This window comes from Dreissena polymorpha, chromosome 4, assembly GCF_020536995.1.
Source record: "Dreissena polymorpha isolate Duluth1 chromosome 4, UMN_Dpol_1.0, whole genome shotgun sequence".
In the NCBI taxonomy this organism is placed as follows: Eukaryota; Metazoa; Mollusca; class Bivalvia; order Myida; family Dreissenidae; genus Dreissena; species Dreissena polymorpha.
In genome coordinates this window covers 138640788-138664013 of record NC_068358.1, presented here as the reverse complement: position 1 = coordinate 138664013, position 23226 = coordinate 138640788, and the positions used below count along the sequence as shown (strand labels likewise).

Sequence of the window (23226 nt, the reverse complement as noted above, 5' to 3'; positions counted from 1 at the left end):
ATTATTGAAGATAGCAACTTGATATTTGGCATGCATGTGTATCTCATGGAGCTGCACATTTTGAGTTGTGAAATGTTAAGGTCATCCTTCAAGGTAAAAGGTCAAATATATGGCTTCAAAGCCACGCAATAGGGGGCATTGTGTTTCTGACAAACACATCTCTTGTTTTAAGGAAGTTATCTTAACAAAAATAAAGTCTAGGTCGCAGTAAATGTAGTCACTGTTTAGCCTGTGCAGAGTGAACAGGCTAATTTTGGATGCATTACTCAAATGCATTAAACCCAGTTTTCCCAGATCACAACTCGTGTGTTTTTCAGGAAGGGAATGGTCGGACTGGTATCAAGAACTGCGTATCCAAGGTGATGAAATACGCTGGAAGTTCATGAGTGATGGCTCGGTCAACGGCTGGGGCTGGCTGTTCACGGTATATCCCATCATGCCCGCAGCTGCCCCTGTGGACGTTTTGTCGGACCGCACAGTGCTCTCGCGACCTTCCATTGACCTCGTGACCTGCCTGCTGGGGTTCAAACTAGAGATGGACCTGGAGCGAAACATCATGGCGCGACTTGCCGGCTCCCTCGCAGCCTGCGCTCAACTTAGCAGTCTCAGTAAAAAGATTTTATATTTTATAAAATTATATGATTATATTTAATAGTAAAATTTTTAGCAGCTTTTAAAATATTTAACGTTGCGCAAATAAAGACTAATCTTTAAAAAAAAAAACGGAAGATTAAATTTTACTTAAATTTGTACATTTGTGAAAATAGCAGTTTTAACAATCTGCAGTTTTTTCTCTGTGTTTAAAATGCTTGATACTTGAACTTTCGTAAATATTGACTAGTTAACAATAAAGTTATTTGTAAAGGATCTATTGATCAGATAATTATAGAAATAAGGAACTTTATTAATTCAAGAATTGTGCTGACTTTTTAATTATACCCCCACAAACAAAGTTTAGGGGGGTATATAGGAGTGAACTTGTCTGTCGGTCTGTCTGTCTCTCTGTCCGTATCAAGTGTCCGCTTTCTAATTCAAGTAGTTTTCATCCGATCTTCACCAAACTTGGTCAGAAGTTGTATCTACATGATGTCTAGGCCAAGTTCGAACATGGGCCTTGCCGGGTCAAAAACTAGGTCACGGGGTCACTTAGTGCGTTTTAAACATTCAGCATGTCTGCTCTCTAATTCAAGTAGTTTTAATGTCATAAATACTGACCTGTTATCGTATGTTTATACTTTCCAAGGGGAAATAACTCATCCGGAATTTTAACTGGGAATCCGCCACCTCAATACCGTAATACAGGCCAGGTTAAACATAGTGCAATGCAACCTAGCCAAAAATCGGTAACCAACCCTCAATATTCTTTCCGGATCAACCAGGTGTATACGTGTCTTTTACGGCTCTGAATTAAAATATTGTTTTTCACTTGGTTGATTGGGGTTTTGAATAGATAAATTGTGTTATTTATCTTTTTATTTCTCATTCGGATTAATTTGTGTGGATTTAATGGATTTTGTTTCATTTGTAAAAGGTAAGCCATGCTTGTTTTTATCGAACAATGGTTTATTTCTACCATGCTGGGTGTTTTCAGGCGCGAACGACCACGTGCAAAATGTGCTCTTCTAATACATTGCTAGAACGTGCAAAGCATGTTCTTCTAATGTGTTACGAGATCGTGCAAAGCGTGTTCTTCTATTGACAGTTTGTTTATCATTTGCCATTGTGTGCAATAATGATGTTAACGTTCCGTATGACAATCTAATTGATCGTCATTAACCAGGTTTTCCGAAGGAAAAAACTGGTTATTAGATTGGCGAATGCGGGCGGGCTGGCTGGCTGGCGGGCTGGCTGGCTGGCGGGCTGGCGGAATAAGCTTGTCCGGGCCATAACTATGTCGTTCATTGTCAGATTTTAAAATCATTTGGCACATTTGTTCACCATAATTGGACGGTGTGTCGCGTGAAATAATTACGTCGATATCTCCAAGGTCAAGGTCACACTTTGAGTTCAAAGGTCAAAAATTGCCATAAATGAGCTTGTCCGAGCCATAACTATGTCGTTCATCGTCAGATTTTAAAATCATTTGGCACATTTGTTCACCATCATTGGACGGTGTGTCGGGCGAAATAATTACGTCGATATCTCCAAGGTCAAGGTCACACTTTGAGTTCAAAGGTCAAAAATGGCCATAAATGAGCTTGTCCTGGCCATAACTATGTCATTCATTGTGAGATTTTAAAATCATTTGGCACATTTGTTCACCATCATGGGACGGTGTGTCCCACGAAAGAATCACGTCAATATCTCCAATGTCAAGGTGGCCACGACTAAAAATAGATTTAAAAAAAAAAAAATTACAAAGGGGGTTAATTTTTTTTGGTCATTTCAAAAGTTCAGTTTGAGTTTTCTCCCTTTATCAGATTTTTTTTTCACAATGAAAACCTGGTTTTGTGACAATTTTGTCCCTTGTTTTATTTTTCATCTGTTTTGAATTAAACTTTTGTTTAATTTATGATCTACGGCAGTATTATTATAATTTTCATTATGGTCAAATAATGATTTTATGTGCCGTATGATAATCTGGTCTGTGACCAGTTTATGGTTGAATATGCTTTGCTCTTGTTTTTCATATATTCGACTACATGATGGTCGCAGAAACAAGAGTGGATAAATACCCGGTGACTTCGCAGATCATGGATGATAGTTGCAGTATCAGTCACCGGGTATTGGGCACGATCGCGACCGTACTATGCTAAGTCTCTTAGACAGTCGGTCAACATCAGACCATATGGCGACACCCGTCAGCCGGTCTTTGCCCGATGGCATTGGTCAAGGACATCGACCAATGCCGGACCATTTGGCATCCGCCATACGGTCATTATCCGGTGACAACACTGGTCATGATATGACCGGTACGTCACCGGGGACGTTGATCACGGATCATTGATCGACGTCTGACCGGTCCGGTCACCGGTGATGTCACCGGTCCGGTCATTGATCACCGGTCCGGTCACCGGTCATGTCACCGGTCCGGTCACCGGTCATGTCACCGGTCCGGTCATGTCACCGGTCCGGTCATTGATCACTGGTCCGGTCACCGGTCCGGTCATGTCACCGGTCATGTCACCGGTCCGGTCCGGTCACCGGTCAGGTCATTGATCACCGGTCATGTCACCGGTCCGGTCACCGGTCATGTCACCGGTCCGGTCATGTCAACGGTCCGGTCATGTCAACGGTCCGGTCCGGTCATTGATCACCGCTCCGGTCACCGGTCAACAGTCATCAGTTAGGCCTGCCACCGATAACACCAGTCACCGGTCAAGAAGAAGAACTCGGTCTTCTTCATTGAATTATTCTCCTATTCTTCGTTGAATACCGGTACATCGTCTTCATCAAGGATTAGACATCGGACACGCTCTTTTTCGTCGAGCAGTTCTCATCGTCGCGGCTCTCGTAAGGGGGGGGGGGAGACGATCGTTGCGGCTCTCGTAAGCGATCACATCGTCACTCACGGAGACGTTATTCTAGAAGATCTCGGTCTCATCGCAGCCGATCCACATCTCGGCCGATCCAGATCTCGACATCGCAGGAAACGAGGACGTCGTCAACCTTCACGTAGACATCAGCGGACTGCATTGAGCACCACTGGATAGTTATCGAACATACCTCTCCTTCATTGAGCAGTTCTCGGCGTTGATACGCTCGTAAGCGATCATGTCAATGCTCACGGAGACAATATTGTAGAAGACAATATTTCCGGCGTAGCCGAACAATATTTCGGCATCGAAGTTATATGGATGTCGCCACTTCTCACGTAGGCGTTAATGAACCTACTGGTCATATCGACGTTCTCCATTTTATTCCTTTAGGAATATCCTAAATATCCACGTGTGATGGTTCTTCTTATGGCATCCACACATGTTGCAGTCACCGAGCCGTAGTTGTATACGAACACTAGTTCGTTTAACATTCAGGCTTCGGGATAAGCTGTTCTTTTCTCCACTACGACTACAAAGGACACTTATTCCTATTAATACTGATAATCTACCGTTGTTTTCCGGTTAACATTATCAGATGACTTCGTGGATGGTCATTCTTCTGCACCAGATATTTCCATTCTGATGCAGTTATATTATACCGGTCCCGATCACCGGACATCGGTCACCATTCATCGGTCATATCACCGATCACTGATCACCGGTCAGAATAAGTGATGTCTCATCGCCATGGGATTGGATTTTTTGGCATGATCTTCTTTTCCGAGCAGTGCTTTACATTGATAACAGACCATATGGATTCCACCATTTTTCGGTCTTTAACTGGTAACGTCACCGGTCATATTATGACTGGGCCGTTCGCCGGGCTACAGTTACCGGTCATTGACCGGTCCGGTTCGGTCACCACTTACCAATTACCGGTATTCCACTGTGTTTTCATCGGTCAATTTTTAGTATCACGGGTATCGTCTACATTACATAGTTGTATACCCCTGGCTATGATTGTATTGAATACTATATTTTATGGATTCAACAATCTACATGACTTTTTGTGTTTTTCAATACTGATGTTCTACTGGCGACGGTTACCAAATCATGCTATATCTGTTATTTGTACTTCTATCTCAACTGGCTACATGCAGACTACTGGTCTTGCAGATAGATCGACTGAAGTGGGCTCGGAGACTAGCATTGAGGTCGAACATTACTATTTGACCTCTATTAATTTATGTTCGAGACCCGAAGGATGAATTGTTTTAACCGCCTTTACCTGTCGGCTACAGACTTTGCAGTCAGTGTCACGGAACAGTTGGGACACATTAATGACGCTAGCAGGATTAGCAAGACGACATTTGTATCGACTTCTGCTTTTCTATTGCTCCTACGGCAGTGCATATTTTCAAGCTACTGGAATCAACAAGAGTTCTGATACATAGGATTGCCTATCAGATTGACCGCATAGCGGCTACAGTCTTGTAGATGGCTTAGGACCTATTGAACTCAGATCTAAGATCCTAGGATCTGGAGGGACCTCATCTTAAAGTTATTCTTCTATTACACTTCTGGCCATAACAGGCCGTCTTCCTATAACTGGTCGTATTCCTTTCGGAATTCGTCCCGGTTAGAAGTCTTGAAGTAAATGGATTAATCAAGTCAGAATTTAAGACTTCCATGCATTCTACCGGCAAGCGTGGACCCGCTTAAGGTTACCCCTAGGGTTTTCACCTTTTTCTGCCATCACACCTCCGATTCCGGAGGTACCACTATCAATCATATTTCCGTACTTCGCAAATCGATGACTTAGCTACCTGTATTATCCAGGATTTTAAAGGCGCCTGTTATTGGTTCAAGAAGAGGCTATATTCTGTAGATAGGTCATAAACTTATAAGTGTTAAACACTGTCCTATTCTACCAATTTTCAAGTGTGTTTGGAGTGGGAAAGTTCGGCTTGCCGTGGTTTCTTTGCCCACCCATCCTTGACAAATGGTTCTGGTCACCGGTCGGTATTTACCGGTCCTTCTGCTGAGACGTCTTTTCTTACGTCCGTTTCAGCTTTATTTTTAAGATAATTGTATTAATCTCGGGATTATTTAATGACACAGATTTCCATCTTTTTGTCATTATTTACCACTATTCAGTGGTGTCTAGACTAGAAGATTATCTTGGCAAGAATATAGTTTATTCTACCACAACCTTCCTTACATCTTTTACAGATGTGAGCAGATAAGGTTATGGACGATCACATAGAACAACGTATCTTGATTTTCTCAATTATGTGGTATCCTAACGAATATCACCTGCACATCTACATCTTGAAAAGCGAAACATTTTTTTTAGCTGTTTTTCATTTACAACACATTTTCACGATTCCTTTGTGATGGTTTCAACTATCACACATCAGTCGTGGTTTACTTACAGACACGGAGGTGATCACTCCTTGTAACTGGAAATCAGGAACTTATTCGTTCTTTGCAAGAACAACAAATTTTCTCTATCGTCTTTCTCATACCAGTTCGTCTCAACGCCCTGTTGGACGTTTTGTCCTGCAGTTCTTTCTTTCGAATTATTTTTCCGTTGGGTTCAATAATGTAATTGCGCATGCGCGGCAGTGAAGTTGCAGACGAGTTGCATGGTGTACATAGTATATCAAAGAATGTTGTTTATCATCAAACGCTAGTTATTAGCGTTATGTGATCGTATATCGCAGTGTATACCGGTATGCTGAACAACGTCAACAATGCAGTTCACAGAAATCGATCCAGCAGGGTGTGCGATTGTTATACATTCGTCCATTGACATAAACTGGAATATCTTGCCTTCTTGGTGAGTTTTTGCAATAACTGAGTTTTCGCCATAATTTCATGAAATATACTTAATGAACCATGGGATTATGGTTCTACGACTTTCACGAAGTTATAATGGTGTACTTTGAGTTGATATGCAAAACACGACTGTTCAGGTTCGATCCTTTAATTCAACTGCCCGTCAACAACAATACAAATATATATGACGTCAAAATAATAATAATAACGTGCTCATTCGCGGCAACCGCCAATCAACGTTACGTCTAAAATCTCATATAATATTCACGACATACTGGGGGCCGCAAAATGATAAAACAGAGTTTTCACATAAGTATACGAATATAATAATCATAACAAAATGCTTAAATATTTAAAAAACAGTCCATCACAACAATATCATGATTGTCCATCAGTTTCCATTGGCAGTTATCACTTCCAGTGGATAAAGTTTTGCTATTGGCCTTAGGGTATACAGTCCATTACTGGTTCGCACTTTGGCCGCGCGAACATGTCCGTCCCTTCCGGTTACAACATCGACGACCACGGCAAGTTTCCATCGACATCTAGGGCCATCATCATGGATCTGCACCACGTCCCCGGTGTTGATCGTCTGCGTGTTGGAACCAGACATTCGGTGGTGCTCGCGGAGTGACGTCAGGTACTCAGTCTTCCAGCGTCTGTAGAACTGTTGAATGAGCAGCTCACGTCGCCTTGCCATGCGGTTAAATGCAGCATGGTCGGCTGCAGCGACAGTACTCCCGGCATCGACTGTGACTTCATCGTGAGGCAGCGTTGTAACTCGGCGACCGTATAACAGCTGTGACGGCGTTATGGGCGCGGGGTCGTTAAGATCTGTTGATGCATATGTCAATGGCCGATCGTTAAGTACAGCCTCGATTTCTGTGACGATTGTCTGTAGAGACTCAAGTGTGACGTATGCTCGGCCAAGTACTTTTCTCAGAGCGACTTTCGTTAAACCAATAAATCGCTCCAACCATCCCCCGTACCATGGGGCGCGTTGTGGAATGAAACGCCACTCTATTCCCATACCGCTCAATGTTTCTTGGACTGATGTAGACTCCATTAGCGTCTTCAAATGGTTAGACGCTGCTACAAACGTGGTAGCATTGTCGGAGATTATTAATTTCGGCAGTGACTTCCGGTTAACAAATCTTCTAAATGCGCATAAAAACGATTCCTTTGTTAGATCGGTGACAACTTCGAGATGGACGGCTCGAGTAATAGCACAAGTGAAAAGACAAATGTATGCTTTTGTTTCACTTCCGTTTGTCTGCTTTACGTAAAGAGCGCCCGTGAAATCTACCCCCGTTACTGTAAAGGGCGGCGTGTCTTCAACTCTCATCTTCGGTAATGGCGGCGGCTCGGGGACTCTGAAGGCTCCTCCAACTACTCTGCGGCAAGTGACGCACTTCCGGACGACTGTCTGCACACACTGTCTTATCGCTGGAATCCAATACTTCTGTCGTATATGTGTCACAGTTGCGTTGACACCCGAGTGCAGATGTGTGATGTGCGCATCTCTGACAATCAACCGTGTGATGTGGTGTTTTTTCGGTAACAATATCGGGAACTTCGTCATCTCCGATAGTGGAGCGTTATTAATTCTTCCACCACATCGAATGATGTCGTCACTGTCGATAAACAGACGAAGTTGTTTCACAAGCGGGATGCGACACATTCGTGATTTCAAACTTATTTTTTCATCATTGTATTCTGTGGCTTGACAATGCCGAAGTAACAGTTTTTCAGCACATCGGAGTTCATTTGCATTTACTGTTCCGTAAATTCGTTTTTTGTGTGGAAGTTTGCAATTTTTGACAAATCTTTGTACAAGAGCTGTCACGCGCAGGAGTCTTCGGTAGGAACTGTAGTCAGAAATGTTGATAACGCTCTGAAGGTTAAGTAGAGACCCGGTAGATATATCTGTATGTATCACGTGACTCGGCACCATCTCTGTTCCGGCGTGTTCATCTAAAATAGTGTTGACAAGTAGCGGTTCCGTCTCCCATATAGGCCACCTCCTCGTGTCTGTGATCCACTCGGGCCCCGTTTGCCAAATGCTGCTCTTCATGAAGACGTTTGCTGATACCCCACGTGTCAGCAGGTCTGCGGGGTTGTCGTGTGTTGGACAATATTTCCAAGTGTTTGTATTGGTCAACGTGTTTATTTCGGACACTCTGTTGGCTACAAATTTCTTCAATTTATTCGTTGTGGAGAGCCAATGAAGGACTATCTGGCTGTCAGACCAAAACGTGATATGCGTCGTGTGCAGGGAAGATTGAATGTTGGTAGCTAGTCTCGCTCCGATCAAAGCAGCCATCAATTCTAACTGTGGAAGCGATAGTGATTTAACAGGAGTGACTCTGCTTTTCGCTATCACCAATCTTGACTCATTTCTGTTGCAGATATATACCGCTGCGCCATACGCCTTGTTACTTGCATCTACGAAGACGTGCATTTCCGGTTTCACATCACTTCCAGTTCCTTCAACAGATTGTATGAGCTGTCGGCGCAGTGACGTCTCTCGAACAACAGTGTTGAGATCTGTGGCGATTTCTGACCATGTTGCATGTAAACTGGACGGAAGAGGCGTGTCCCAGTCATATTTCTGTTTCCACATTTCTTGTAAGAGAATTTTCGCTCGGACTGTAACTGGACTCAAAAGTCCAAGCGGGTCATATATTTGTGATGAAAATTTTAAAACCGTTCTCTTTGTAACTTTTTCTAAAATTGGTATCTGTTTGTCTACGAAGTTTATTGTGTCTAACTTGGGATCCCATCTCAGCCCGAGCACCTTGGTGACGTCACAAGTATCCGGAACGTTTTCGTTTTCCGCGGCTGTTTTCAGACATGCGCTGTTTGATATCCATGACCTTAAATTCATCCCAGCTGTGGACATCAATTGTCTTGCCTCTTTGAAGTATTCAAGTAAATCCTTTTCGCACTTAAAGCTGGAAATTACGTTGTCTACGTACAAGTCCCGTTCAATGACGTGTGCAGCGTTCACATTCATATTCTTTCTGAGATGTTTCAGTAATGTTGCATTCAAAATAAATGGCGAACAGGTTGCACCAAACAACACTACTTTGAATCTGTATATCACTAGTCGACTATCTGGATCTAACGGATTTTCAAGCCAGAAAAACCTCGTCATGTCACGATCCTTTTCGTGTAGCCCGACGTGTAGAAAAGCCTTTTCTATATCTGTGGAGACAGCGTACGGATTCAACCGAAAACGAACAAGAATCGACGTAAGCTCGTTCAATTCCGGTGGCGTTGATTTCAGGCAGTCGTTCAAGCTTGGTGAATCACGTGACTGACGGCAGCTACAATCATAGACGATGCGTATGGGTGTCATTGATGATTCTTTTTTCACCGGGTGATGAGGGATGTAGTGCACTTGTTCAGCTGACTCTTGACCAAGTGGTACCCGCTCGATAAAGCCACGTCTTTCCTGTTCTGCTATGATGTCACCATATGCCCGAAGCACTTCCGGTTCGTTGCGCAACCTCTGAATAGTCCCAACAGTTCTCTTCAAAGTTATACTGTGGTTTGTTGGTAGAGCAGGGTGATCTTGCTTCCATGGTAGTTTGGCATGGTACCTTCCGTTGTCGTACTCAATAGATGTCTCTTGGTATTGCTTTAGGTACTCGACAGACTTCCGGTCAGGTTCACAAGGTGAGATACCCATGCTCTCAAGACTCCAGAAACGTTCTAATATGCTGTCTTCTGGGGCGCGCGATGCAAGTACATTCAAGATGTGCTTATCAGCTGGCACATAATACGTGGAGGGCATCGGACCGGACAGTAAATAACCAATCTTAGACTTAACGGCGGTCGGCCCGTTCCCTCGAACAACATGATCTTCGACCATATCCCAATAGTGGTCAGCTCCAACGAGTATTGAAATGTGAAATAACGTGTCACCTGTAACGGGATGAGCCAACTTCAATCCCCGCAGATACGGAAGTTCCGCAGTCGATCTAAGATACCCACAGTTGATGGGAGCCGCAATAGCGGGGACAATGAGCACACTAACAGGTATTTTCTTTTTCTTCGATACTATGTACACTGTCGTGCGTTCTAGTTGCTGTAATCTTCTGTTATTACTTCCTCCGAATCCCGTCAGGCTCAGTGTCTCTATTCCATCACTCTCTAGTTGAAGATCGTCAGCAAGCTTTCTGGTGATAAAGGATCGCTGTGCGCCCTCGTCGAATAATATGGCGGCATCCGTTGTAGTGTTAGACGACGATACAGTGGCAATTGCGGTCTTTAATACAACGTCTGCGTTCGACCTCTTTGAAGACGAGAAGAATACGGCGGCTTCCCATTGCGGCAATTCAACTTCCGGTTTTCTTTGTAGCTCCTTACAGATAGAAGTGTGATGCTTCCGGTGGCAGTTTTGACAGCGTCCGTTTGACTTGCATTCTGTGATTCGGTGTTTACCCAAGCAGTTAAAACAAAGCTGTTTCTGTTTCACAACATTCATTCGGGCAGCAGTGTCAGGAAAGTTTTTACATTCACAACTTAAATGTTCTTGATCATAAAATGCACATGTTCTAGAATAATTTTGCGTATTCCTTTTGCCAAACTTGTTGCTAGGAGTGTATGAAGTCTTCTTACCATTCGCACTTGCATGAAACAATGCTGTTGAGTTGTAGTCGCTAACTTCCGGCAACGCATAGGAACATCCGGTGCCGATCTCGAGAATGTTGATTTCCTTGTTAATCGCTCGTCGCAGATCTTGCAAAAACCAGTCATTATTCTCGTTTACGCGGGCGAGATTTTTACGTATATCCATCGGCAATTTTTCCAATACAACTGGCACCAATAGGCTACCGTACATATCTTGATGTTGTCCTAGCGACTCAAGACCCCGGATATACGTTTCCATGCGGTCGTAAAACCCTCTCAAACTCGCGACTGTGGAAGTTGGTGATGGCAATTTCAATAACGCTTGCATGGTTGCATGAACAATTTTGCAATGTTGACCATACCTTTCACGTAACAATTCGACTGCGCGCGTGTAATTTGCATTCGTGAGTGCAAATCCTTCAATAGTCATGGCGGCTGTACCCTCCAACTGTGCTTTCAAATAATTGAATTTCTGCACATCAGTCAAGTTGACATTGCAATGGATTGACGATTCGAATGAATCCCAGAACGATTGCCATTGTAATATATCACCGTCAAATCGTGGAAGTATTAATTTTGGCAATTTATGAGTACTAGATGTACTTATCTCGGGCGCTGACTGGCCGCTGTTGTTTGACGAATTGGTGTTCACCCTGCGTTGGTTGTTTGGTGGTAGTGGAGCGGATGCCTGCTGACTACCGGAACCGGATGCATGTGATAATAAATCGGCGGCGTCTGTGATGCCAATGTTAGGCCGCTGTAGACGCTGCTTGTATCTTCGTAGTTTGACCTCTACGTCGAAGGTATACTCTTCTGCCTCGACCATCTCCTCTGGCCCGGCGTCGGTGAGCGAGAGAATTTTATCATTGTGGACTAGCAGACATGCCAATTTTTCTTCTAATTTCTCGATAAGCGTTTGAAACTGAATGTCATCGTCTTCAACGCTCGCTTCTTCTATTTTACTGACGAAACGATCAATAATATTTTTCAAACCTAGCCGCTGGCCTAGTAACTTCTCTATTGTCGTCGGCATTTTACTGTTTGTTCACAGCACCAATTTCACGAAGTTATAATGGTGTACTTTGAGTTGATATGCAAAACACGACTGTTCAGGTTCGATCCTTTAATTCAACTGCCCGTCAACAACAATACAAATCTATATGACGTCAAAATAATAATAACTAGAAATGGCGCGGCAGAGGCTGACGCGTATCCCCACGCCGAATGTTTGACCTAGGTGTGCCCCAGAGTTGGTAATGGGGCCATGCATAGCTGAGATTGACCGTATTGTCATAAGAGAAGTTCATCATCAATTAGAAGTGAATTGGTGTAGAAATGAAGAAGTTATAGTAAAAGGCAATTTTGGGTGGGTGTGACATATGTGGGCAGGGCGCCCCAGGGTTGGTAATTGTGCCATGCATAGTTGAGATTGACCGTATTGTCATAAGAGAGGTTCAGTATCAATTTGAAGTGAATCGGTGTAGAAATGAAGAAATTATAGTAAAAGGCAATTTTGGGTGGGTGTGGTCTATGTGGGCGGGGCGCCCCAGGGTTGGTAATGGGGCCATGCATAGTTGAGATTGACTGTATTGTCATAAGAGAAGTTCAATATCAATTTGAAGTGAATCGGTGTAGAAATGAAGAAATTATAGTAAAGGCAATTTTGGGTGGGTGTGGTCTATGTGGGCGGGGCCCCAGGGTTGGTTATGGGGCCATGCATAGTTGAGATTGACCCTAATGTCATAAGAGAAGTTCAGTATCAATTTGAAGTGAATCCGTGTAGAAATGAAAAAATTATAGTAAATGGAATTTTTTGGTGGGTGTGGCCTATGTGGGCGGGCGCCCCAGGGTTGGGATTGGGGCCATGCATAGTTGAGATTGACCCTAATGTCATAACAAAAGTTCAGTATCAATTTGAAGTGAATCCGTGTAGAAATGAAAAAATTATAGTAAATGGAAATTTTTGGTGGGTGTGGCCTATGTGGGCGGGGCGCCCCAGGGTTGGGAATGGGGCCATGCATGGTTGAGATTGACCGTATTGTCATAGGTGAGGTCCAGTATCAATTTGAAGTGAATCGGTGTAGAAATAAAGAAGTAAATGTAAAATAACCTAAAAAAATGAGTGATAATTTCTGACGCGGTCCCACCCCAACCCCTATAACTTTTGACCCAGGGGTCAGATCAAAATTCCAAATAGTGCAGGGTCGCACATATGCTCATAGCTACCATGTGTGTAAATTTCAAGGTTCTAGTGCTTTTAGTGTAGGAGGAGATAGTGGCCAGGACGGACGGACAGACGGACGGACGGACGGCGGAGATCACCACAATATCCCCACCTTTTTTTCAAAAAGCGTGGGGATAATAACGTGCTCATTCGCGGCAACCGCCAATCAACGTTACGTCTAAAATCTCATATAATATTCACGACAACGACCTTTTAAGTCTCCTGTACATTTATTTTCAGGAAACTTCTTCACAGGTCAAATATCATATCTCACTGAGACATATTTTTACTGATCCAAACATGTGCCACTTCATGTCTGGCCATTAATAACTTTTAGTTATCTCTACAGAAAAACGTTTTTCTGTTAGAGTTTCAATCCTTGTTACTTGTGCAAGGATAATTCCATCAGAACTGTATAAAGGTTCTATGGAAATTCATTTTTTACTGGGTAATTGAGAGCATAGTTATTACCTTAATCACTCTGCTAGATACATAGAGGTTTTTCTCATCTTTTTCTTGATGATAAGTAATTTGTTCGTTTCTTCATCAAAGGATAGAGATTATGCTTTCGTATACCTTGTTTTGTGTAAGTCATCGCAACTCTGTGCTGTCTTACCTATTTTGGAACTGATCCAAACTATGTAACGTCAACACTATTTTTTTCGTTCCTTTACCTTCTTAAGCGGTTTTGACTTGTGTAACATGTTGGGATGCTTAATGAGCTCCCTAACTTGAACATGGGCCATGCCAGATCAAAAACTAGGTCACAGGGTCACTTAGTACATTTTACGCATTGAGCATAGTGTCCGCTCTCAATTAAAAAAGTTTAATTCCGATCTTCAGCACACTTGGCCAGAAGTTGTAACTAGATGATGTGTAGGTCAAGTTTGAACATGGACCATGCCGGGTCAAAAACTAGGTCACGGGGTCACTTAGTGTGTTTTAAACCTCACCATGTTGTCCGCTCTCTAATTCAAGTAGTTTTTATCCAATCTTAACCAAAATTGGTCAGAAGTTGTATCTAGATGATGTCTAGGTTAAGTTTTAATATGGGTCATGCCGGGTCAAAAATTTGGTCACGGGGTATCTTAGTGCGTTTAAAACCTCACCATGTTGTCTGCTCTCTAATTGAAGTAGTTTTCATCCAATCCTCACCAAACTTGATCACAAGTTTTATCTAAATGATCTCTAGGACATGTTTGAACATGGGCCATTCCGGGCCTAAAACTAGGTCACGGGGTCACTTGGTGCTTTTTAGCTAACCTGAGCACAACGTACTCATGGTGAGCTTTTGTGATCGCTTTTTGTGCGTCATCCGTCGTGCGTCATCCGTCGTGTGCCGTCAACATTTGCATTGTTAACTCTCTAGAGGCCACATTTATTGTCCAATCTTCATGAAATTAGGTCAGAAAATTGGTCTCAATGACATCGTAGATGAGTTCGAAAATGGTTACGTTTGCTTGAAAAACATGGCTGCCAAGGGGCGGGGCATTTTTCCTTATATGGCTATAGTAAAATCTTGTTAACACTCTAGAGGCCACATTTATTGTCTGATCTTCATGAAACTTGGTCAGAGGATTCATCCCAATAATATCTTGGATGACTTTGAAAATGATGCCGGTTGGTTGAAAAACATGGCCACCAAAGAACTGAGCATTTTTCCTAATATGGCTATAGTAAAACCTTGTTAACACTCTAGAGGCCACATTTATTTTCTGATCTTCATGAAACTTGCTCAGAAGATTTGTCCCAATGATATCTTGGATGAGTTAAAAAATGGTAACCTTTGCTTGAAAAACATGGCTGCCAAGGGGCGGGGCATTCTTCCTAATATGGCTATAGTAAAATCTAGTAAAACACTGTAAAGGCCACATTTATTGTCCAATCTTCATGAAACTTGGTCAGAAGATTCATCCCAATAATATCTTGGACAAGTTTGAAAAAGATGCCGGTTGGTTGAAAAACATGGCCGACAGGGCGTTGGGCATTTTTCCTTATATGGCTATAGTAAAACCTTGTTAACACTAGTGCTCAAACGGGTACCCGAAAAAACCCGAATCCGCGGGTCAAAAAAATACCCGTGGATCCGGGTCAAGGTTTCTGCGAACGATACCGGTTCTTGTCGCAAGCTACGAAGTACAATATTACATGTTGAACGTGTAGTCGAATCATCTCTTTTAAACAAGTGAAGTAAAATATCACCCTTTATCAGCTTAAGCAGTGTTGTTATTTCAAATAATCATAAATGAATAGAAGTGACGCACCAAAAGCATAAATGTCGAGTTTAATTTGTTATTCAGATTCTAGAAAGGCGACGTTAAAAAACAAAACTTGGTATTATAAAATAAATTGACTTCAAAGTAGAAAATGCAGTAAGAGCAATCAGCGAATGTTATATTGGCTTCTTTACTAAAAAAAGACAAGCTTTATTTTTGCTTGAAAGGTTGTTTTTCCTGTACATGCACTTTTGATCGCAATTCCAAGTAATACTTACGTTTGCTGATTAAGTTCAACAATGTTGTGTAAACTTAATACATAGTTTTATGCATTTCAGTATTTCATTCATAATTAAATAAATCAAAACAATAAAAAGTATAATATCTAAACAATATACTTGACAAACAGTTTAATATTTAAGAACGCTAAAACGTGCTTTTTGAAAAGTGTGGGGATATTGTGGTTATCCCCGCTGTCCGTCTGTCTTTCCGTCCGTCCTGGCCACTATCTCCTCCTACACTATTAGCACAAGAACCTTGAATCTTACACACATGGTAGCTATGAGCATATGTGTGACCCTGCACTATTCGGAAATTTGATCTGACCCCTGGGTCAAAAGTTATGGGGGTTAGGGTGGGGCCGCATCAGAGATTTTCACTCTTTTTTATGTTATTTAACATTTACTTCTTCATTTCTACACATATTTACTTCAAATTGATACTGAACATCTCGTATGACAATACGGTCACTCTCAACTATGCATGGACCCATTATCAACCCTGGGGCGCCCCCTGGGTCAAACATGCGGCGTGTGGATACGCGTTGGCCTCTGCCGCGCCATTTCTAGTTAACTTATGTATTATCTGACCCGACCCGAATTTTCTCGCCTATTTTAATTTTGACCCGCCGACCTGACCCAAAGAATATTTTTGACCCGTGTGAGCCCTAGTTAACACTCTAGAGGCCACATTTATTTTCCGATCTTCATGAAAGTTGGCCAGAAGATTTGTCCCAATGATATCTTGGATGAGTTCGAAAATGGTAACATTTGCTTGAAAAACATGACTGCTAAGGGGCGGGGCATTTTTAGCTCATCTATTTTTTGAAAAAAAAGGTCCACTTTTCTCAGTGAGTATCAATGCTTTTGCATTCAAACTTGTTACACTTACTTACTATCATGAGGGGACTGGGCAGGCAAGGTTAGATAACTCTGGCATGCATTTTGACAGAATTATGTGCTCTTTTTATACTTAGAAAATTGAAAATTTTGGTTAAGTTTTGTGTTTAGGTCCATTTTATTTCTTAAGCATCAAAGCTATTGCTTTCATACTTGCAACACTTTCTAACTTTCATAAGGGGACTGTGCAGGCAAAGTAATGTAACTCTGACTGGCATTTTAACAGAATTATGTGCCCTTTTTATACTTAGAAAATTGAAAATTTGATTAAGTTTTGTGTTTAGGTCCACTTTATTCCTACAGTATCAAAGCTATTGCTTTCATACTTGCAACACTTATTAACTATCATAAGGGGACCGTGCAGGCAAAGTTATGTAACTCTGACTGGCATTTGGACAGAATTATGGGCCCTTTATACTAAGAAAATTGAAAATTTGGTTAAGATTTATGTTTTGGTCCACTTTACCCCTAAAGTATCATAGATATTGCTTTCATACTTGGAACACTCAAAAACTATCATACGGGTACAGTAAAAGGACAAGTTGCATAACTCTGGTTGTCATTGTTACGGAATTATGGCCCTTTTTTGACTTAGTAACTTTTAATATATGGTTAAATTTTGCGTTTCGATCCACTTTACTTCTTAAGTATCAAGGCTATTGCTTTCAAACTTCAAATACTTTCATGCTATCATGAGGTTACTGTACTTGGCAAGTTGAATTTTACCTTGACCTTTGAATGACCTTGACTCACAAGGTCAAAGTATTAAATTTTGCTAAAATTGCCATAACTTCTTTATTTATGATTAGATTTGATTGATACTTTGACGAAACTACTCTTACCTGACATACCACAATAGACTCCACCCAAACCGTCCCCCGTGCCCTCCCCCCCCCCTCCCCCCCCCCCCACCTTCCCCCTCCCCCCCCCTATTTTTTTTTTTTTTTAAGATCATCTCACAAATGACCACCACACCCTCATACTATACCCCCCCCCCCCCCCCCCCCCAATATTTTTTTTTTTTTTTTTTTTTTTTTTTTTTAAGGTCATCTCACAAATTACCACCACACCCTCACACTATACCCCACCCCCCACCCCCAATTTTTTTTTTAAACGGTTATGTTTGAAATACCGTCCAACCATCGCACCCAAAAAATCCCCCCCCCCCAATCGCCCTTCCCCCCACCCCACCCCCCCCCCTGATTTTTTTTAATTTTTTTTCGCTTTCGCTTTTTTGGAAGATAATGTAATAAATGTCCACAACCCCACACTATGCACCCCTCTTCACTCCACCCCTCCCTCCTTTGTGATTGAAAATGAGAGTCCCTTCACCATTAAAAAGAAAATAGATGAGCGGTCTGAACCCGCAAGGTGCTCTTGTTTCTTATATGGCTTTATATGGCTATAGTAAAATCTTGTTAACACTCTAGAGGCCACATTTATAGTCCGATCTTTATGAAACTCTGTCAGAAAATTTATCCCAATAATATCTTGGACGAGTTCAAAAATGATGCCAGTTGGTTGAAAATCATGGCCACCAAGGAACCGGGGCATTTTTCCTTATATGGATATACTAAAACCTTGTTAACACTCTACAGGTCACATTTATTTTTCTATCATCATGAAACTTGGTCAGAAGATTTGTCCCAATGATATCTTGGATGAGTTCGAAAATGGTTTTGGTTGCTTTAAAAACATGGTCACAAGGGGCGGGGAATTTTTCCTTATATGGCTATGTATGGCTTAGTAAAACCTTGTTAACAATCTAGAGACCACATTTATTGTCCAATCTTCATGAAATTTGGTCAGAAGATAATAATTATGTTTGCTTGAAAAACATGGCTACCAAGGGGCGGGGCATTTTTATGCCCCCATTTCGAAGAAAAGGGGGTATATAGTTTTCGCACTGTCTGTTGGTCGGTCGGTCAGTCGGTCGGTCGGTCACACTTCGTGTCCGCTCTCTAATTCAAATAGTTTTCATCCGATCTTTACCAAACTTGGTCAGAATTTGTATCCAGACAATAACTAGGTCAAGTTCGAATATGGGTCATGCCGGGTCAAAAACTAGGTCACTGGGTCACTTAGTGCATTTCAAGGATTTAGCATGGTGTCCGCTCTCTAATTGAAGTAGTTTTCATCTGATCTTTACTAAACTTGGTACGAAGTTGTATTAAGACAATATCTAGGTCAAGTTCGAATATGGGTTATGCGGGGTCAAAAACTAGGTCACGGGGTCACTTAGTGCATTTCAAGGATTAAGCAGGTTGTCCGCTCTCTAGTTTATGTGGCTTTCTGATTTATTTTGATATTCTAAGACATTTTTATGCCCCCAAAGGAGGGCATATAGTGATCAGACTGTCCGTTCGTCCGTCCGTCCGTCTGTCCGTCACACTTTGCGTTTAGATTTCGAAAAATACTCATAACTTGTATGTCGCTTCAGATAGCAATTTCATATTTGGCATGCATGTGTATATGGACAAGGCCTTTCCATACGCACACAAATTTTGACTCCTGTGACCTTGACCTTGAACTTAGGGTCCGCGTTTAGGTTCGAAATCTGCCGTTAGGATTTGAAAAAAACCTAATGACTTCTACCAAGCGTTACACAGTTATACTTTTATGTAGTGACAAACTTACAGTTGGGGGCATCCGTGTCCTATGGACACATTTCTTGTTCCTTATATGGCTATAGTAAAATCTTGTTAACACTCTAGAGGCCACATTTACTGTCTGATCTTTATGAAACTTGGTCAGAAGATTCATCCCGATAATATCTTGGAAGAGTTCAAAAATGATGCTGGTTGGTTGAAAAACATGGCTGCCAGGGGACAGGGCATTTTTCCTTATATGGCTATAGTAAAACCTTGTTAACACTCTAGTTTAACATTCAGCATGGTGTCCTCTCTCTAATTCAAGTAGTTTAATCCGATTTTCACCAAACTTGGTCAGAAGTTTTATGGAGATGATCTTAAGGCCAAGTTAGAACATGGGCCTTTCTGGGTCAAAAACTAGGTCAAGGGGTCACTTAGTGCGTTTTAAAAATTGAGCATGGTGTCCGCTGTTTTTTGTGAAGACGATATGCAAAATGTGGGGATATTCGTCACGTCTGTGACAAAGCTCTAGTTCAGTTTCTTGATCTACTACTTTGTAATTGAACAATGAAGTTTATCTTTAAAAAAAATTAACATTGCAATAGAATGTTATGATCCGTGCCAAATTGCTGTATATAGATGCCTCCCAGAGGATGTGGGCCCTTCAGAAGTTGCGTCGTTTGATCAGTGTGAACTTTGACCAGTCATTCAACATCAATGACCTCCTTGCCTCCCCCCAGCCAGACACATCGGACCAGGAGCTGTCCAGGCAGTTTTCTGTGGTATGGCTTTCCTTGGTCGACATGTAATGTCTAATTAAAATTTTAAAAAAGATTTTTCATATGAAATTTGTTTTCATCATTAAGTTAACTTAATTAACATCCTGTAGTGTTTATTCTAAAAGTTTGATTTGAAAGTTGTATATAAGCTTATTAGATTTTCCTTTTATTGATATATTGTTAAAAAAAGGTTAAGTTATCCATTAACTTTTCTTTTCCTGTGATGATTTGTCAATTGATTGCATATACTTTACCTGTGTGGATCACCTCTGTTGGCTAATTAACAGTTTTGCTCATATTGAGTTAAAAAATGTAATAATTCATCATGATACTGTTTAGTTTAGTTTAGTTTAAGCCTATTTATTTTAGCTCGATCGCATAATTGGCTTAAGAGCATGGTCTTATAAAGTTCTGACTACTATCCACTATTTGCAGCCTCTATCTGGTACAGCCCTTGCCTCCCTTGTGAAGGGGCTTCCGGAGGCCCTTCAGAGACAGTACGAGTATGAGGACCCTATCATGCGCAGTGGCAAACACCTCATGCACAGCCCTTTCTTCAAGGTCAGTATGCCGGATGAAAGCTGCAAGATGAATTTAGTCTATGCCTGTTTAGATTGAAAGCAAGGCTGCAGAATGGGTCAGATTCCATATGTGGCCAGCATAGCTTCAGACCAGCTGCACTGTCAACTCGCAGGCTGTTTAGTTTTAATTAAGTTTGATGTTCATCAGTATCTTACAGAGTTTTCCCTAAGAACCGGCCGCCGGCCAAATTGACCGGTTCAATCGATTTTCTGGCCGGTTCAAATGCTGGTAACAAAAAAAAATAATGAGAGGTTTTGCAACTTTGATCGATGTAATTGTTAAAGTTAAGAAAAGACGAAATTAAACAAGCGAAAACATCGATTTAACATCGTTTTGTTTATGTTCTTTATACTTCCGTGTGTACGTTTTACCGAACAAGTATAATTTATAACGGCGCTTCTCATTGGCTGATTATTTTGAGTACGCAAATAACTACAAAACGGCGTTTCTCATTGGCTGATTATTTTGAGTACGCAAATAACTACAAAAATCGTAACCACATGGTTTTCTCAAAATGAAACGAACCCTGAGAGATTTTTTCAGTGTGACAGCGCCTTCAAAACGTCAGAAAGGTTTGTATTGATGAAAATCTCGATGAAAATGCATGAAAGAAATTATTCAAACAATACTTTTAGTTGAATAAAGTTTGCAATGCTGTGTTAGCCAAATACACGTGTTCAAACCCGACCCCTTGATGAGAAATAAATGGCTTTGGCATAACCAGTAGCTTAGTTATTGACTTGTTTCAAAATTCATCGCACACTATGCACAGTATAATTATTTGGCACTCCCCTCACAAATTTTTTAAAAAATTAGAAAAATTCCATAAGTGATACACAAAAAAACAAGTAATTTTCATCTCTAAAATTTCTGTCCAAACCCCCCAAAATGCACCATTTTGCGTCTAGATTTTCAAAATTTTTCGGGGGGGGCATGCCCCCGGACCCCCCTAGCAGGAGTGCCTTGCTTGGCCTGTTCAAATTTTTATTTGGCCTGTTCAAATAAAAGGAAGGGAAAACCCTGATCTTAGTGTGAAAAAAACCTCTTTAAAACTTAAATCTATTATGAAAGGTTCTTCAATCAAATTTGATTTTTTAAGAAAATACAAACGGGTGAAATAGCGTTTCTGAGTTGTAAAGAGTTAAGTGTTAGAACTGAAAGGTTTTAAAACACGGGTGAAATTGCGTTTCTGAGTTGTACAGAGTTAAGTGTTAGAACTGAAAGGTTTTAAAACACGGGTGAAATAGCGTTTCTGAGTTGTACAGAGTTAAGTGTTAGAACTGGAAGGTTTTTAAACACTGCATGTTAATGGAACAAAGAACCATTGTGTCTCATGACCCTGCAGGTGCTGGTAGCCTTAGCCTGTGACCTTGGCCTGGATTCCCTCCCCTGTTGCACAGACCTCGCCCACAAGTGGTCCTGGTTCAAACGCTACTGTATGGCCTCTCGAGTTGTCAACACTATCGCCAAACGGGAACCTTTGCCTGAACAGTTTGTTGAGGAAATCTCCAAAAAGATTCAGGACATTGGTGATGAAGGGGAGGTAGTGTCAGGCGACTATGCAAATCATGATGTCTTTAAACAAGAACACGATGAACAGCTGCTATTGTGGATGAACAGGTAAGGATTAGTATTAACAGGCTGGTTTATATCAGCTGCATTTTGTGAAAATCTGTTATCAGGCTTTTGATTGAAATTGTGAGCTATGCTCAGGGAATACTTGGCATAATATATAGGAGTTAAATATTGTCCCAGATAAGCCCCATTAAGCCAGTCTATGGTAAAACTTGTGCATAATGACTGTTTCTGCATAAGCTAATCAGGGCTGACGCAGCCAAAACTGAATTTTTGCTTACCAGATGCTTTATTTGATCAAAAACTTCCATCTTAGCAGAAAGTGTAGTCCCAGATTGGCCTGTCCAACTTAATAAAAACAGGGTACAGGATCAATAGAGTTTTCAAGGGTTTACTTTTGGACTGGAAAGAATGTCAATTCCCTGTTAAGATCTTTATTTTTGCAAATACATTTGCAAAAATCTTGAGTGCATAAAAGACAGTTTTTCTTTCAGTTTGTGATGATATCTTAAGATTTAAGAATCAATCTTTTAATACGTCTAAAATACATGCCAAAATTTAACCTTGAGTGCTGCATAACCGTGTAATTGAATGCTGTATACATTGAAATTTTGGCCAAGAACACAAGCTTATTAAATAATTCTGATATATTTCACATTGCCATAAGCAGCATAACAAAAAACACTTTTGCACTAGTCAAAATTGATAAGAAAAATTGTTTAAACAAGTTATTTGAAATAAAGCACCACTTTACATCCATTAAAGTTTAATTGTGAACCCCACAAAGTCATGTGATCGTGCACCCTGATAAAGGTAGATGTCAATGAAGGGAAGTTAAGTGTGTAAGAACCCTAACTCCTTCTTAAGTAATATCACAATGATTGCTCTTCGGAAATAATAAAATTTTGTCCCAGACATTTCTTGACATAGGTATGAAGATAAAACTGCATTGGTAGAAAGCATGCATTGTTTGGAATCCAGTTTTTAAAGCTGAACTTCCAATGCCTTTGACAAAGTGGCATGCGGGGGTATTTCAGGCACAAAAGGGACAGTTCTAATTATAGACTGTAGATTTTCATTAAAATAGTCAGACTTAATGCCATTACTTTCAATCAGTTTTTTC

General features: G+C 41.2%; 1 protein-coding gene across 1 annotated transcript in view; it reads left to right on the top strand.

Annotated features, from left to right (window-relative positions):
- LOC127876902 (E3 ubiquitin-protein ligase HERC2-like) overlaps positions 1–23226 on the top strand; it is a 140151-nt gene that overhangs the window by 87103 nt on the left and 29822 nt on the right. The window contains exons 47-50 of the mRNA XM_052422408.1: positions 318–608; positions 19807–19949; positions 20382–20507; positions 21874–22148. Coding sequence (XP_052278368.1) covers positions 318–608; positions 19807–19949; positions 20382–20507; positions 21874–22148 — 835 coding nt within the window. The remainder of the gene's footprint in view (positions 1–317; positions 609–19806; positions 19950–20381; positions 20508–21873; positions 22149–23226) is intronic.